We start from the raw sequence: 14,086 nt of genomic DNA, 5'->3' as shown, positions 1-14,086 counted from the left end.
AAACACGGGACAAGTGGACACGGTATGGATGCTGATAATCGGGGACCTAGTGGGGCAGACGGAGGTCCACCTATGAGCTCGTAACACAGGAGCATGGGTCTCTCGAGGCATCCATCCGTCGTACAACAACGTCTCGGTTCGTGTCAGACACAGCATCGACGGTGTTCATCAGTAGCCGGTCCGACATCCACTGACCATAATCACACCGTGCTCTGAGGCTGTCTGGCCAGGAAGACCGGTCCCCTCCCCATCCCGCCCTCGCCGAGCGGCGGTCGACCAGCCCTCAGTGCCCCGTGGGCGACGGTACAATGGGCGCGGCGTATTGGAAAAACTCCGGCTCAACGGCGTTAGGCCGATAGTGGAAAATTGCAGCCCATCTTGGATTGGCAGCCCCGGCGACCGTACCCGAGACCCGTCCGAGCCACCCTCGACAGCCGGGGATATGGGTATTGAAGGGGGCAGTTTGGTGGCGGCACCCTGTTATGTGTGTCCGGTAGTGACGTGGGCTTTGTTTCACGACAGGGTTGATGTTGAGGTCATTAGGCACTCAGTGTTTCATTCGATCTCTTTCATTTTCTTTTTCAGATAAAAAGGAAACACATTATAAATTCTCAAAGATATTAAGATCAAGTTTCTGTTAGATTGCTTACTACAATGTTGTAGTCTGCGACGATACACACAACAATGTGATGTTGCTGCACAAAATATGCGCGAAGCGATGGAACATCCGACGAGCGTGATTCGCATCGCAAAGTAACAGTTACCTATATCCCGTCGTAACTAAAAGCAATTAGGAGCAAAGTGTCAAAGTACACCAATTCTGGTTCAAAACGCGTCGTAGCCGGTCTAATTTACAATTTACCATTCCTTATGTACCGGGCTGGTTTTGTTGTCTGCAGACAAAGTATAACATTCAACAGTGCGCCACCGCGTCTGTACCCTTTGTGTGCATTTGTGCCGGAAAGCGTTGAGCCCGCGGCGGCGAGACGACGTCCAAACAGGGCCTTTTGGGCCGGCCGGTGGCGCCGGCCGGCTAATTCCGCCTCTGTCGGTAACTCAGTTTCCGAGGTTGGTCGACAAAGACGCGCTCCCCTGGGACCACAGCGCCGGACCGGGCCACGCGCCGCCGCCACCGGGGCTGACGGGGAGAGAGCGGGGGAGAGGTGGGCGGAGAGGGAGAGTCCGTTGAGAGCAGCGGCGCTCACCGGACGCCGACGCACGTCGGAGCCGTTAATAAACGTTCCAAGTATTTCGGGAAGTTTTAATGGCCGTCGATCGAATTAGCAGTCATGGCCGTGTGTGCCCGGGTGAGGGCGGAACAGTGTGGGAAGGAACAGACCCGGGTCCAGTCACTGCTGCACCATCCAATCCAGACCGGTCCACGAGCCGGGACCGGGAGCAAATCAGCGGCCAGACGCTGACAAATGCATGACTGCGTCGGCGATAGTTGTGCCAGAATTCTGTATCAGATACCGGTAGAGCATCAAGTATGGACGGAACGAAGTTTCCTGGATTTGAAAGGCAGAATCCGAGGGGTTGTTCCAAAGTGAACACGAGAATGATTTTCCATACAGCTGTAGAAAACAAAGATATACGCGGCGGACGAGAAAAGGGACTGGCTGCGACAAACATTTGCCAGCCTGGCTCTGACGGGGAGCAGATCAAACGGATGTCTGGTGCGCCATTCTCGGGCGGACGAGCAGCGCGGCTGCTCCAGGGTAGCACGGCATTGCAAGCCCGGGGAGACGCAACACATCACAGAGTCTCACTCCATACCGCGAAACACCTGTCGGCCAAAGACGCAATCTCGCCGGTCACCAGAGTGTCTCCTTTTCCCTATTTCCGTATCTGAGTCTGCATAATTAAAAAATATACATTTCTCTTTCGCAGAGTTTTATAGTTTCCGACTTTCCGTCCATCTGGGACTTCCGTTTCTGCCCTTATCTGTCCGTCCGACTCTGCTACTGTCTTTGTCTCCGTTTCAAGTTTTGTCGTCTGTCTATCTCCATCTCTAGGTATCTATCTGTCTGTATCCGTCTCTAAGACTCCGCTACCGTCTCCCGTCCGTCTACGTCTTCGTCTCCCGTCTGCCTCCGTCTCCGTCTCCGTCTCCGTCTCCGTCTGTCCGTATCCACCTCCGTCTCTCCGTCTCCGTGTGGCTCTCCAATACGGGCGGATCAGGCTCCGACACGGAGCACTCGAGTCCCTACGGAGGGCCCTTATAGCTGACATCAACCGGGCAATAATCCACACAACGCTTTATTAGCATGTCAAATATACGGCCGTCGGCCCGGCCGGCCGGCCGGGCAGCGTGCTGGTACGGCCGGAGAGACGGAATCGCGACATGGCTGAAGTGGAGGCAGGAGAGGACGTGTAAGGGCAGGTCGGGGAAGATTGGATGCATGAAGGAGCGGAAAGGGAAGAGAGGGAGGAGGGACGGAATTTAGATTATCAGGGGAAAATAAAACTAGATGGACAAGTATCTTGATCCCACCGTCGAATAATGGGATTAATTCGTGATCCTGTGTGTAAGATTCCGTATAAATCTTAGAGCAGCGAGAGGTCCATCTGCTATTGTAGCTGGCTCAGGGTACTCACGAATATGATCATGATGAAGCAGGCGGCGAAGAACGAGGTGGACGTGGGCCAGTTGCTGACGAAGCGGTAGTGTTCGCCCGTCACCACGTTCCTGTAACAGGCAGAGATAGGCGTCAATAGCGTTTCGTTGGTCAGTGGGATACAACTCGGCGCCAAGGTGTTCACTTAGCCGACCAAAACCACAGCCCCTGCATAGAGCGGTCCGTCGGCCCTGGCTGACTCCAATATCCCTCTCCCCATCCTGACGAGAAAGTTGGTGGATGAGGTGGAATGGGGGCAGATATCACCTTCAGCAGTGAAACCACACCCCCGGGTGAAAAGAGCGGGCAGCCTGTCGGTCCTAGCCTGACCCCATAACTCCAACTTGACCTCGTCCGTCCTCGGCCGGCGCCGTGGGTCGGATATTAATCAGCTCCACAACTTGGCCCGAAGAACTTCCCAGCTCAATAAAACTAGATTAATAAGTAAGAGTCTTGCACATGCGACAACGTGCCACCAAGTTACCGCGTTTCCAGGAGGGCATTATGCCGAGATCACATACTTGGGCCGACACCTCTCCGCACTTAACGACAGGTCGAGTCGATCAGCGAAGCGCAGGAGGCCATTTTACTGATCTATGGGCTAGACCGCCGTGAAACATGTACGAGGGTTCTGGAAAGGTTCATTATCATTTATAATACACACGAGAAATGTGCAGTGTGATGAATTTAACATTTTAAGACTCTAATAGAAAAATGTCCATCTCATCATATCAGTGAAGAGAATGTTCGATGCTTAAATCACCAGCGGAAAGTTCCGCATAGAGGAAGAGGAATGGCCAGCAGCTGTGATCGCATCACGAGCCATATACCCGAGCGGGGCGGGCCGTAAAAAGCGTGTGGACACGTTACTCGTAAGCGCGTGAATAAATCAAACCCTCCATGAGAATACACACAAATAAAAACACCTCGTAAGTAAAACCCACTATGTAGTACCAATGCCAGTACCCGCCGCACCCCTGTAGTCTACCGCAGGTCGCCGACCCGGGCCGGCGCGGCTCCGTTTCGTCTCCCGCCAGCCGGGCCCGCCCGCCGCCCCGGCCTTATCACAGCAACCAGAACCTCGTAACGCCCAGAGCCTGTTCCATTTCCAAAGGCAACAGGCTCACCAGACAATCAGTGTTTTTAATGTTTTGATGAGTTGCCCCGGGCGCGTCAAGAAAAATAGTCGGCAGAGAAAATTGGGAGACCGAGTGAAAAAACTACACCGGCGGTGCCAGCGAGAGAAGGACGTACCCACAAGAAGAGTATATGATGAAGAAGTAATGCTACCACAGTGACTACCATAGTGCACAATAAAAGGACCTAATGCGTGGATTTAAGCAGAGCAAATGATGTGACTTGGGATCTGAAAGTAACTTCCCGGCAGGAATCCAGTCCTAATCGCCAGTGTCATTTCAACATGTCAAAAGCAGCAAAACGTTACCGAGGGTAGGGACCAAGGAAACTTCGGCACGTCATTTCGAGGATAATTGCATAAATCTGTATTTCTTTAAGAAAACGTATTTTTAGAAACATTTGAGAAGCATAACAAATTGGTCGAAGTCTACATATGCTAGTCTCGATAAGCGAAAAACAACAACAGATTGTTTAAGAAAATAACAGCTAAAAAGATCGGGACAATTTGAGTGGACACCAGTAGCAACCGAAAAAAGCGATAATGAAATAATTATTTTCCAGCTAACCCACGAAGGTTGCGCTACATTACAGTTTACAGCTGGCCCACCTACCTCTCTGTCCATGGGCAAGGACTTGCCCACTCGACCCTCTAGCCGGGCAGCACAGTTGGGCCAAAAGTTGGGGTGTCGTCACTAAGATCCGAGGTGCCACGCCTTCCCCACCCCCTCCCCCTCTAGGGACGTCCACCCCCTCCTGACCGGTCGGCCGGGACAGCACCCGACAAACTTGGTCCACCAGTTCGGATTCATGGTTGGGTAAATTTGGCGAGTTGGGCGCCGCACTAGTTTCACACAAATTTGACGACGATGGTTTAAAGATGAGCGATCAAGATAGGAACATTGCTCGAGTTCACTAGCGAACTTTGCTCGGGGTCCACGGCGTCTGTTGTAGGCGTTGAGGATGAGAAACTTTCGACCTCCCGATTGGGGCAGGGCTTAAAGCGTACGCTGATTTTGATTACAAACATATGCGGGGCTAATCAGTGAATGTCGGCAACTCACTACGCTCAGTACTAAACAAACACAGCTTTACGCAAATAACAACGCGAAAATGAGTTCGCTTACAAATGAATTCGGAATAACAAATGCAAACAAGCAGGCATAAGCCAATCGTGTTGCTCATAGAATGCACTTCCGGTAATGTCTGAAATAGCCACTCTTATAAAATACCCTCTGGCATTTCATTAACAGATGCAAAATCGTATGACTAATTCTTCTGAGGCAGTCTGACCATCTGTTCTCCCTCCCCCTCCCCCCCCCCCATGAAGTCGCTCGCTGCCCGCTGGTGTGGATGTCTCCGAGTCCGGTCCCTAGCCAGGGTTGTCCCCGCTCCACCTGATGCAACACCCGTCCCCTACGTATGTATACTCGAGATAGGCCTAGCCCCCTCTGGCCCCATTCGTACAACCCAATTATCCTGCATGGCCTGTAATAGCTTCTCCCCATCTGTACCTGCGGTTAGCACTGCAGAGCCAACAACTCCTCGGTGACCAAACAAAAATTTGCTACGGCTTAAAAGGTCCACTTTCGACTCAGACTCACGCTCTAACTCTGACTACGGGTATCGCTCTTGATTCCAGTTCGTATCACCGTAATATGGTTCATAACTGAGATGCCTTTAATCTTACCAGAGCAATCCCTCTCGCATTCCAAATACTTACATATTACATAACATACACTAGAAAGTAGAAACAATTAACAGCACAGAGATGAGGTTCAGGCACAGCTTAGTTTTCCACATTTTACACTCAAAGGGCTCGTCCAAAACAGCAGCATGGCTTTATATTCGAAAAGATCACGCTTGGAGCAGTCAACAGCGAAATATACAATACATTTTTAAAGGATTAGATCGTGACTAGAAACCATGCAATGTCGGCCCCCACTCCGTAGCTGGGGTCCATAAGATTTTTGCCACTCCGACTCGAGCCAGAACTCCGATCGACTGATCGTCTGATCGACTCCGACTCCGAAGCCCTGTCTGGGGTAGCTCATCAGAGGTCTCCATTCGTACATATAAAAGGTAGCCCTTATCCTACCTGACTGTGACTAAAACGGCCCCTGTCGCTGCGTCCTCACCTGAGGTAGCCGCGGAATGACCGCCGCCGCTGCGCCCTCACCTGAGGTAGCCGCGGAATGACCGCCGCCGCTGCGTCCTCACCTGAGGTAGCCGCGGAATGACCGCCGCCGCTGCGTCCTCACCTGAGGTAGCCGCGGAATGATCGCCGCCGCTGCGTCCTCACCTGAGGTAGCCGCGGAATGACCGCCGCCGCTGCGTCCTCACCTGAGGTAGCCGCGGTTATCCTCGGCTTCAGCAAGCTCCTTGATGCTACTCAGCAGGATATCGTCGTACCCAATCAGCCATGCCAGGATCAGCCGGCTGAGGTGGTCGCCGAAACACACGTCTGAGTCGGGATCGAGCAACACGATCTGGGTGGGTACCGAGAGACGCCGGCGGGTGGCAGGGGAGAGCCGCAGGAGCCCGTACTCGAGCGAGTACTCCACGATGTACTCCTCGTCCGGCCACACTGGGGACAGAGGGGACACTGCGTCAGTGACGAGGATGGACAGCTGAAGGGATCACATCAGTTGATCCTGTAAATATTGGCGAAGGGTCGTTGACTTTCTACTTAGCATTATCCTTTTAAAATGTGTTCATTCTATTCGCAACTGAACTACCTGAGCGAGCGTTATTTTCGGACTTCATGTAGCGCGTTTATGTACTGACATTGTTTTCGTGCAGCCGTTCACAATCTAGTTACTTACTGCCAAATGCAACAGCGATTCTGAATAGCCAGGCATGAATGTTTACCCAGTATACGCTACAATAATCATTCAGCGTCTATAATTGGTCAATACCATGCATGAAATATGCAAGGTAAGGGATATGGTAAACTAGGCAATCACTATATTCAATAATCAGTCAGCACGAACCTTGGCAATAACAAGTGGTTGGCAAACGCTAATAATACGAATCGCCAGACATAAAGCTGGTCACATGAAAATGTTTCAAACCACAAGCATGTATAACAAAATTAATAGACAGGTGCCGTTCAGTAACAATAAACGGTAATCTCACCAAACGGATGAGCCTACAGAGCTTACAAAGATGTATTTGTGGAAATGTGCATTCAGATAGCGTAACGCCTCCTGATGATCGCAGAGTACAAGTGACAACGGCGGTTACGCGAAAACGCTCCTCAGTAGACAGGCTCTCGCTCTTCCCTTATGTCATCAAGCTGCCCTCAACTGAGAAACAATCATGCGGGAAAAACAGGAAATTATTTTCCTTGCAGCGATCAAGCACCGCTGTGACTACGAGCGTCATATGTACCCATCAACAGCATATTAAAATCAATACAGACCGCGACTGTCAATGCCTCATTTGTTAGATATTTTTGGTGCAGCATGCAATATATTACCATCTGACATCATAATTGCACAGCCACAGCTGATCTATAACGTCACCATTGGGATGTGCAATTAGGCAGTCACATCAAAGTAATATTCGGCTTCAATGGCCGCAGACTATTGCCGCTATTGGACGTCTTGTCAGTGTCTAACGAATTGTGTCATCCAAGAGCGAGTGTAGCGCGGTCAGTGTGTCAGATCGGCCATTCGAGCGTCAAATATCCGCCAATGTCCATTATTGGCCGTACGGTAATCATAGCAGATTGTCCGACCACGTTTCAGAGGCTCGTCCAAAGCCGTCCATTCCGGGAGACGGGGTGCCGATTATAGACGCACCGCCGCCGTCTGTGTGGGCCGCGCGGACGGCCGCCACCGCTGCCGCTCTCCGCCACCCTCGGTGACTCGCCGGGTCATCTGCGTATGACGGCTGACAGCGCCGCTGCTGCAGCGACTCGCACCAAATTTAATAACCCGCACTAGCGGAGTGAGTTGCCGGGCGGCATCCATGCGGGCGGCGGCGGGCGCCAACCCCGCGCCGGCCGGGCGCCACCAATGAATACCTAAAGCGGTCTGCACCTGACCCGCCGACTGCCGGGCGAACCCCCCCTCTCCCCCCCAAACCCCACCCTCGGAGCGACGTGGGACCAAACCCGATTACTATGGAAATATAGGCCGCGACGAAATGAAACTGTGACTAATGCGCGCCGATGAAATCGAACTGCAGACATCATGTTTGGCTAATCAAACACCGTATGGAAATTGTCGTCTCGGCGCGCCAAAACCGGCGACGGCGCGCCGGCGGAAAATGGCGCGCCAGATCTGGCGCGCCTTATTGGATTACGCGGGAGAGGTGCGCGCGCGACGGGCGCGTGCCGAGCGCACCGGTCGGCGACTTAGACGGCGCGCTCGCCAGCGATCCGGCCGAGCTCACTTCATAAACAGCCGGATCGCAGCGAGCTCCGCGGGTTTTTATCGTCATATCTCAGAGATCTGAGCGTAAGATGGAGCTGAGAGGGTTCCGAGCGAGCATTGAGAAGCACAGACCGGCACGTCCGGCCAGCGCCGCCGCCGGCAGTCATATGGCGATTTATTCATCAGTCGAACATCCTTTTGGCTACTCAATGACCGGCGCTTATTGCTAGGTCGGTTTGCTAAAAGTGGCAGCAGCCCAGCAACTCTGCAATCCCCCGTTTCCGGCACAGTGGGCTGTTGACAACCACAGCCATTTGCTAATGTCCCGCTGCGGGCCCGGCCACCGCCCTGGGCCGGATCGGTCGCCAAAGCAGCTTACCTGGCCAGCACGGTCTCCCGAGCTGAACGGAGTATAACACTGTCCCCGGGTCGGGTGGCGTCCGGCGGAGCGCCATAGGAGATACAGTCAAAATCAGATCGGCCGGAAGGGTCGGAGCGGATCTCAGACAGATCGGAGCCGGCGTCATGATAACTCATAATAACTAGTTATACACTCATAATAACTAGTTGTCATATCAGCGACAATCAGATTGGAAACAGAAGGGTCGAAAAGGAGCCCGGCCAGATCAGAGCCCTGTTCGGTTGCTGTTTTTATCAGCATGGTGTCGGTTTTTCTCATATAAGGAAGTTCTTGTTGGCGCTTTTTGGCCTCTCATTGGTCAAATGAAGAGACCACGTGAATTTGACCAATGAAGAGCCAAGAAATAGAAGCATGCTCGCAGCCTGCTGGTAAAAAACTGTGACCGAACAGGGCCCAGGGCCGATTTCACACTAATAACAACCAGATGTCATATCGGAGAGAGATATCATATCGGAGAGAGAGTAGTGTAAAACCAGGGCTGCGGAGTCGATGGATTTTCGGTGACTGCGACTCCGACCCCGGCTTTCGAAAACCAACTCCGACTCCGACTCCGGGCAGAACTATCGACTCCGACCGACTCCAACTCCGACTTCGATTCCGCAGACTTGACATGGCTGCGGAGTCCATGGATTTTCGGTGACTCTGACTCCGACTCTGGCTCCGATCTCCGCAACCGACTCCACCTCCGACTACGACTCCGACTCCGCAGCCCTGGGTAGAACGATGGAGCAGAATCGGACGTTTGAAGCGTCAGCGGGCACCGCGGATGTCGCGCTACTGGCTGACGCTAAAGAACATAGCGCATTGTGCATTACAGGAGATACCGGAGGTCAGACGGACGCTTGACAATAAATGCTCATTTACCCTAAGCGTTTGGTCTGACTGGAAGGACGACGTTAGACAAAAGCAGTGAGTGGACGTTGACCAGTGGTTAGAAACTCGGTTTTGACCTCCAAGTTAGCTGTGTTCCGTTTGTCCAAGCAACTGACAGCAATCGAGCAAGGATGGTAACTGGATTATGCAAGCCGTATCTTGCCGGCGCCTTTGGTGTTTTGTACCCGAAAAAAAAACATTGTTTATGAAACAGCCTTTTAACTTATAATTGCGCTGAAGTTTGAGAGCAAAGCAAGAGAAGGCAAGACAGTGTAGCGCAAAAGAAAGAACTTTTAAAATTGAGTTTGAGTGGGCGAGTGGAAAACAAGAAGTCAGTTGAATGCTAGAATCTCGGAACGATCGAGCTTGTTTGGAATTGGTACCGAAGCGGCACGGCATAAATGCAAGCAAGCGGAGTGAATTCGGAATTCGGTGGGGACTGGGGGATGGGGAAACATTCATCGGCGGAAAAGGCTAATAGGCAAATCATCTTAGTGATGGTAGATGGAAGCTATCTTTAACAAAGTAAATCGTTTATTTTTACATCTGACACCAGATAAAATTAAACAAGAAAAGATCTTTATTCTTTGCATCTCGCGTAAAAATTACATCACCACTGTTCAATCAAAAACTCACAACAGTTAAACACATGAAAATGCATGAATAAATAAGGGGAGAAGTGCAGAAGCACCAGGCGAGGATCATAACACAAGAAAAGAGAGGGTGTAACAGTCGGAAGTTACCAAAGGAAAACTAAATTTTCGATAGCTCTTGAGAAAACACCAACTAAGACCTGACCCGCTGGCGTTGATATCAACCTCCTTGTCGACGCAGTTCCCCGGATCTAGCGTCAACCAGACCAGAGTGACCCTAGTCCGACCTGATCGCCCGGTACCCGACCTGTTCTACCCTCCAGGCCTCCACTGCCTGACTGAAGGGACCAGCCCCAACTACCCGTCCCCACCCAACCCACCCTATCCTCAATCCGACCTAACTACCCCGTCCTGCCTTTCCCTGCCCTTCCCCGACCTAGTGACTCCAGCCCCAACAAACCTCCCTCACCAAACCAGCCACGTGCCGCACCCAATCTGGCCTTTCCCTGTTCCGACCCCGTGACTGACCGGTCCTGATGAGCCGCTCCAGGCCGGTGACGTCCTGGTCCAGGCCGCCGCTCTCAGAGTTCGATGACCCCTCGGTGACCGGCGGCGGCGCACTATCGGTGCTGTTGGTCTCGGCCGGGTCATCGGGGCCGTTCCCTGACGTCTGTGTGGGTGGAGGAAGGGTTAGGTCAGTCAGAGGAGCGGTATGTTGTACTGAGAGATAGACGGCGGTGTATTAGGGCGGGCGCGGAAGGGATATAAGTCCTCCGGCCCGCGACCAACAGCTATACTAAGGTGTAGAGGGGTGTGCACAAGGTAAGAGCTGAGAAGGTTAATAAGTCAATGTTGTGTAAATATGTTGTACTGAGAGATAGACGGCGGTGTATTAGGGCGGGCGCGGAAGGGATATAAGTCCTCCGGCCCGCGACCAACAGCTATACTAAGGTGTAGAGGGGTGTGCACAAGGTAAGAGCTGAGAAAGTTAATAAGTCAAATCAGAGGTGCCAGTGCCAGTTTGGTGTCAATGTGGTATTCACATTGTCAGTAATGATCACGAGTCAGTATGGTCCTTATATCAGTGTCTATGCCAGCACAAGTCTCGCATCATGGCGCGCGCGTTAGCGTCAGCGTCCCAGTGCCTGTCCCAGCTGGAGGCAGTCGTCCCGCCCCGCCCCGTCTCCCACCCCGACATGTTATTAGCCAGAGTTTCTCTGGTTTCAAGCCCGTCGGGCCCCGAGGCGGGATCAAAGTCTGGCTGCAGAGGTGCGCCGCAATCCGCGTATGTGAGCGCAGTCATGTGTCAAAGGCTGGGTGGTGCGTCAAAGGATAGGCATAGTCGGTCGCTGGGTCACCCGATGATGAGAGTCGTCTGACTGCCTCTGCCCTAACAATGTGTTTCTGTTATTGTGCAGGCTGTAGGGTGATACAGATGCCCACAACAAATACGGTGGATTTACACAAAAACAGATAACCACGCTATCACAAGAGACCGAGGAGCGTACCGAGGAGCGAACTATAGTCTATAGTTGCCTGCCATTGGATAGGCATTGGGTAAAATACGCGCTTGAATACACCATTGAACAACTCAACCTGAGCTGTATTTCGCCGAATACCACCATTCCGAACGCTTAAACCAGACCTTCATATCTTATCAAGCATTTCAAAGAGCAGTGGGCGCATTCGCAAAGAGACCTAACTGGCGCGGTACACGTGAAGGAAACCAACCCCAGCGCTGCCGTTCCGGGACAGCCGCGGGAGCCTTCCCTCTACAGCCCCGCCATCCGCGGCGGGCGCGACCGGTGACATCCGGACGAAAAGGTCTCCTTCGGGGAGACGAGTCCGCCCGGCCGGCGGCGGCTGCCGACTTCAAACCGTCGGCCGCACACATATTATTTCGGCCGGTGATGGCCTGTTAGGCTAATATGGAGATCAAAGGAGGCACCCGACAGACAGGCGCCCACACAGCCGGCGGCGGCGGCGGCGGTGACGGGAACAGAGTCGTTATTTCAGTCAGGGTGAAAAAATGAGTCACCCAGAGTCAGAGTCAGAGTCAGTAACAACCTGTCAGTCAGAGTCGGAAATCAGGTAATGTCAGTAAGAGTCCAGTCAGTCTGTCGCAGTCAGTCACAATTATTCAGTCCGTCATTCATTCAAAGGCATTCAGAAAGTCAGTCTGAATGCCGAAAGTCTGAATGTCTGAAAGTAACTGCCATTCCGTCAGAGTATAAACTAAACCATTCGGAATCAATTTCAGCTAGTCCATCTTTCGGAATCTACAAGAGTCAATCAAAGAGTTAGGTGCTGCTTTCAGTTGCTTTGACGGTGCGCTCCTTTCCCTTCTCCGTTCACTCCGAACGTGTAGGACCACTGAAGCAATCATGAGACTGAGCCGAATGGGAGCCAGCAGAGATCGATCAGGTGTTGGGGAATGGGGGACCGGTAGTGTGGAATGGATAGGGCTGATCTTGCTCGATGGCGCATGACGCCACAGTTAAGCCCCGCAAGCCACTTAACTACATCACACAGTCTCGTCCAAGCAAAAAAGTATGAGAGCAACCCGGTCAAACTGGGAGCGGATATGTAAATATGTAGACACGTGACATCCTACTGTGAGGCTGTGAGGTGTGGTCCGGGTCTAGTCACCCGGCGGCGGTGGCAGCGCAGACGCCGGTCTTAGCCTGGTACATACATGTTGAGGATCCCGTCGAATGCACTGATTCTCTCACCTGCTGACTATCGGCTGGGGCGGCCTCCTCTGTCCCTCCCGGCTCCGGAGAGTCACTCGGAGTCGGCGACAGCGGGCTAGACGTACTCCGGGCCGACCCTGGAACACAAGTACCGTCATAAGAATATGGAGAAAAGAAGGTCTCACAGAGAGGCATCGCCTGCAACCATACAACACACCAGTGATATTTCAAGAGTGAAAAAGGGAGCATTTTCTAAAACAAAATCGCCGGTAATTCGATCACGCGTCCACACCACGATATATAGCAGTAGCCTCCGAGGAGCTGGGAGGCCATACCAAAAGCTATGCATTTTCCTTGAAAGTTCCCTCAACTCAGGGCACGGCACTCGGCAGGCAATTCTAGCTGAGCACATTGCAAGCACTGCTCAGAAAACATCTCAGCCGTGTTAGTTATCCCAGCTGAGAACCCTCCCAGCACATGAGAATAATCTCACCACTACGCTTAGCTCTGTGCCAGGCAGTCCCACTACTACGCTTAGATCTTTGCTGAGAGGCCGATAGGCGATAAGCGATGGGCATTAGGTAATCCTCAATGGCAAGATCCCTCTCAGCAACCTCCCAGGCGCCGGCTCACCAGCTGAGACGTTGGAGTAGATATTGGCCGGGTCGGTGGGAACAGTCACGTCCTCTATCAAAGTTTCAGTTCCGGAAACTTCCGTCAGAGGCTGCTGCGTGGCCGGCTCGGAACCCGCCTCCTCGGATTTCTGCTTCTCACGATTCCTGTCAAGTTAAAAAATCGACGTTACCTCATGGCTGTTACCTCATGTCATACATGTTACCTCATGTCATACAACGCTTCTACACCGAAAGCAATGTGTGTCAGATTCACAAACAAAAAGAGCTCGTCTTATCTGGATCCCTAATGCCCTCTGTGTTCAGCAGGGGTCTATAGTACCGCACCCTCAGTTTCCACTCCGCGCGACTAGCCACGGTGAGTGCCGTCTCATCTCCGTTACCTCCGGTCGCCGTCCAGCAGTTCCTCCAGCGTGCTCAGTAGCAGGCTGTCCGGGTCGCGCAGCTTCAGACGCTCCTCCTTCTCGTACGACTTGGCCAGTGTGTACTCCTCGCCTGCGGGTCATACAGAGATGAGTTGGAGGGGGGTTACTAAGGACCCGACAAGACTGCCGGTCATACAGGGGGAGGGGGTAAGGAAGGGAGCTTACACTGGGTGACACAGAGACTAGGAAAGAGGGGGGGGGGCAGACCGAGAGACGTTCCACTATGTCAGAAGAACGCACAAAGCCAGTTTAGCCTAATGTCACATGTCTGAGAAAGATCGGCACCTCGGTGGTTACATCAGAACAATGTAGGCC

The 14,086-nt window shown here is 52.6% G+C and overlaps 1 protein-coding gene across 2 annotated transcripts in view; it reads right to left on the bottom strand.

Annotated features, from left to right (window-relative positions):
* Nucleotides 1–14,086, bottom strand: part of LOC122366603 (membralin-like) — a 52,306-nt gene that overhangs the window by 34,620 nt on the left and 3,600 nt on the right. For both annotated transcript variants that reach the window (XM_043339034.1, XM_043339033.1), the window contains exons 4-9: nucleotides 13,730–13,841; nucleotides 13,348–13,493; nucleotides 12,754–12,851; nucleotides 10,550–10,691; nucleotides 6,096–6,339; nucleotides 2,599–2,689 (exon numbers count right to left, since the gene is read on the bottom strand). In XM_043339034.1, the coding sequence (XP_043194969.1) occupies nucleotides 2,599–2,689; nucleotides 6,096–6,339; nucleotides 10,550–10,691; nucleotides 12,754–12,851; nucleotides 13,348–13,493; nucleotides 13,730–13,841 (833 nt within the window). The remainder of the gene's footprint in view (nucleotides 1–2,598; nucleotides 2,690–6,095; nucleotides 6,340–10,549; nucleotides 10,692–12,753; nucleotides 12,852–13,347; nucleotides 13,494–13,729; nucleotides 13,842–14,086) is intronic.

The sequence above is a fragment of the Amphibalanus amphitrite genome, unplaced genomic scaffold (assembly GCF_019059575.1).
Source record: "Amphibalanus amphitrite isolate SeventyFive unplaced genomic scaffold, NRLGWU_Aamphi_draft 000818F_arrow, whole genome shotgun sequence".
NCBI lineage: Eukaryota > Metazoa > Arthropoda > Thecostraca > Balanomorpha > Balanidae > Amphibalanus > Amphibalanus amphitrite.
The sequence above is the reverse complement of the archived record's forward strand: the minus strand, read 5'-3'. Positions and strand labels throughout refer to the sequence as shown.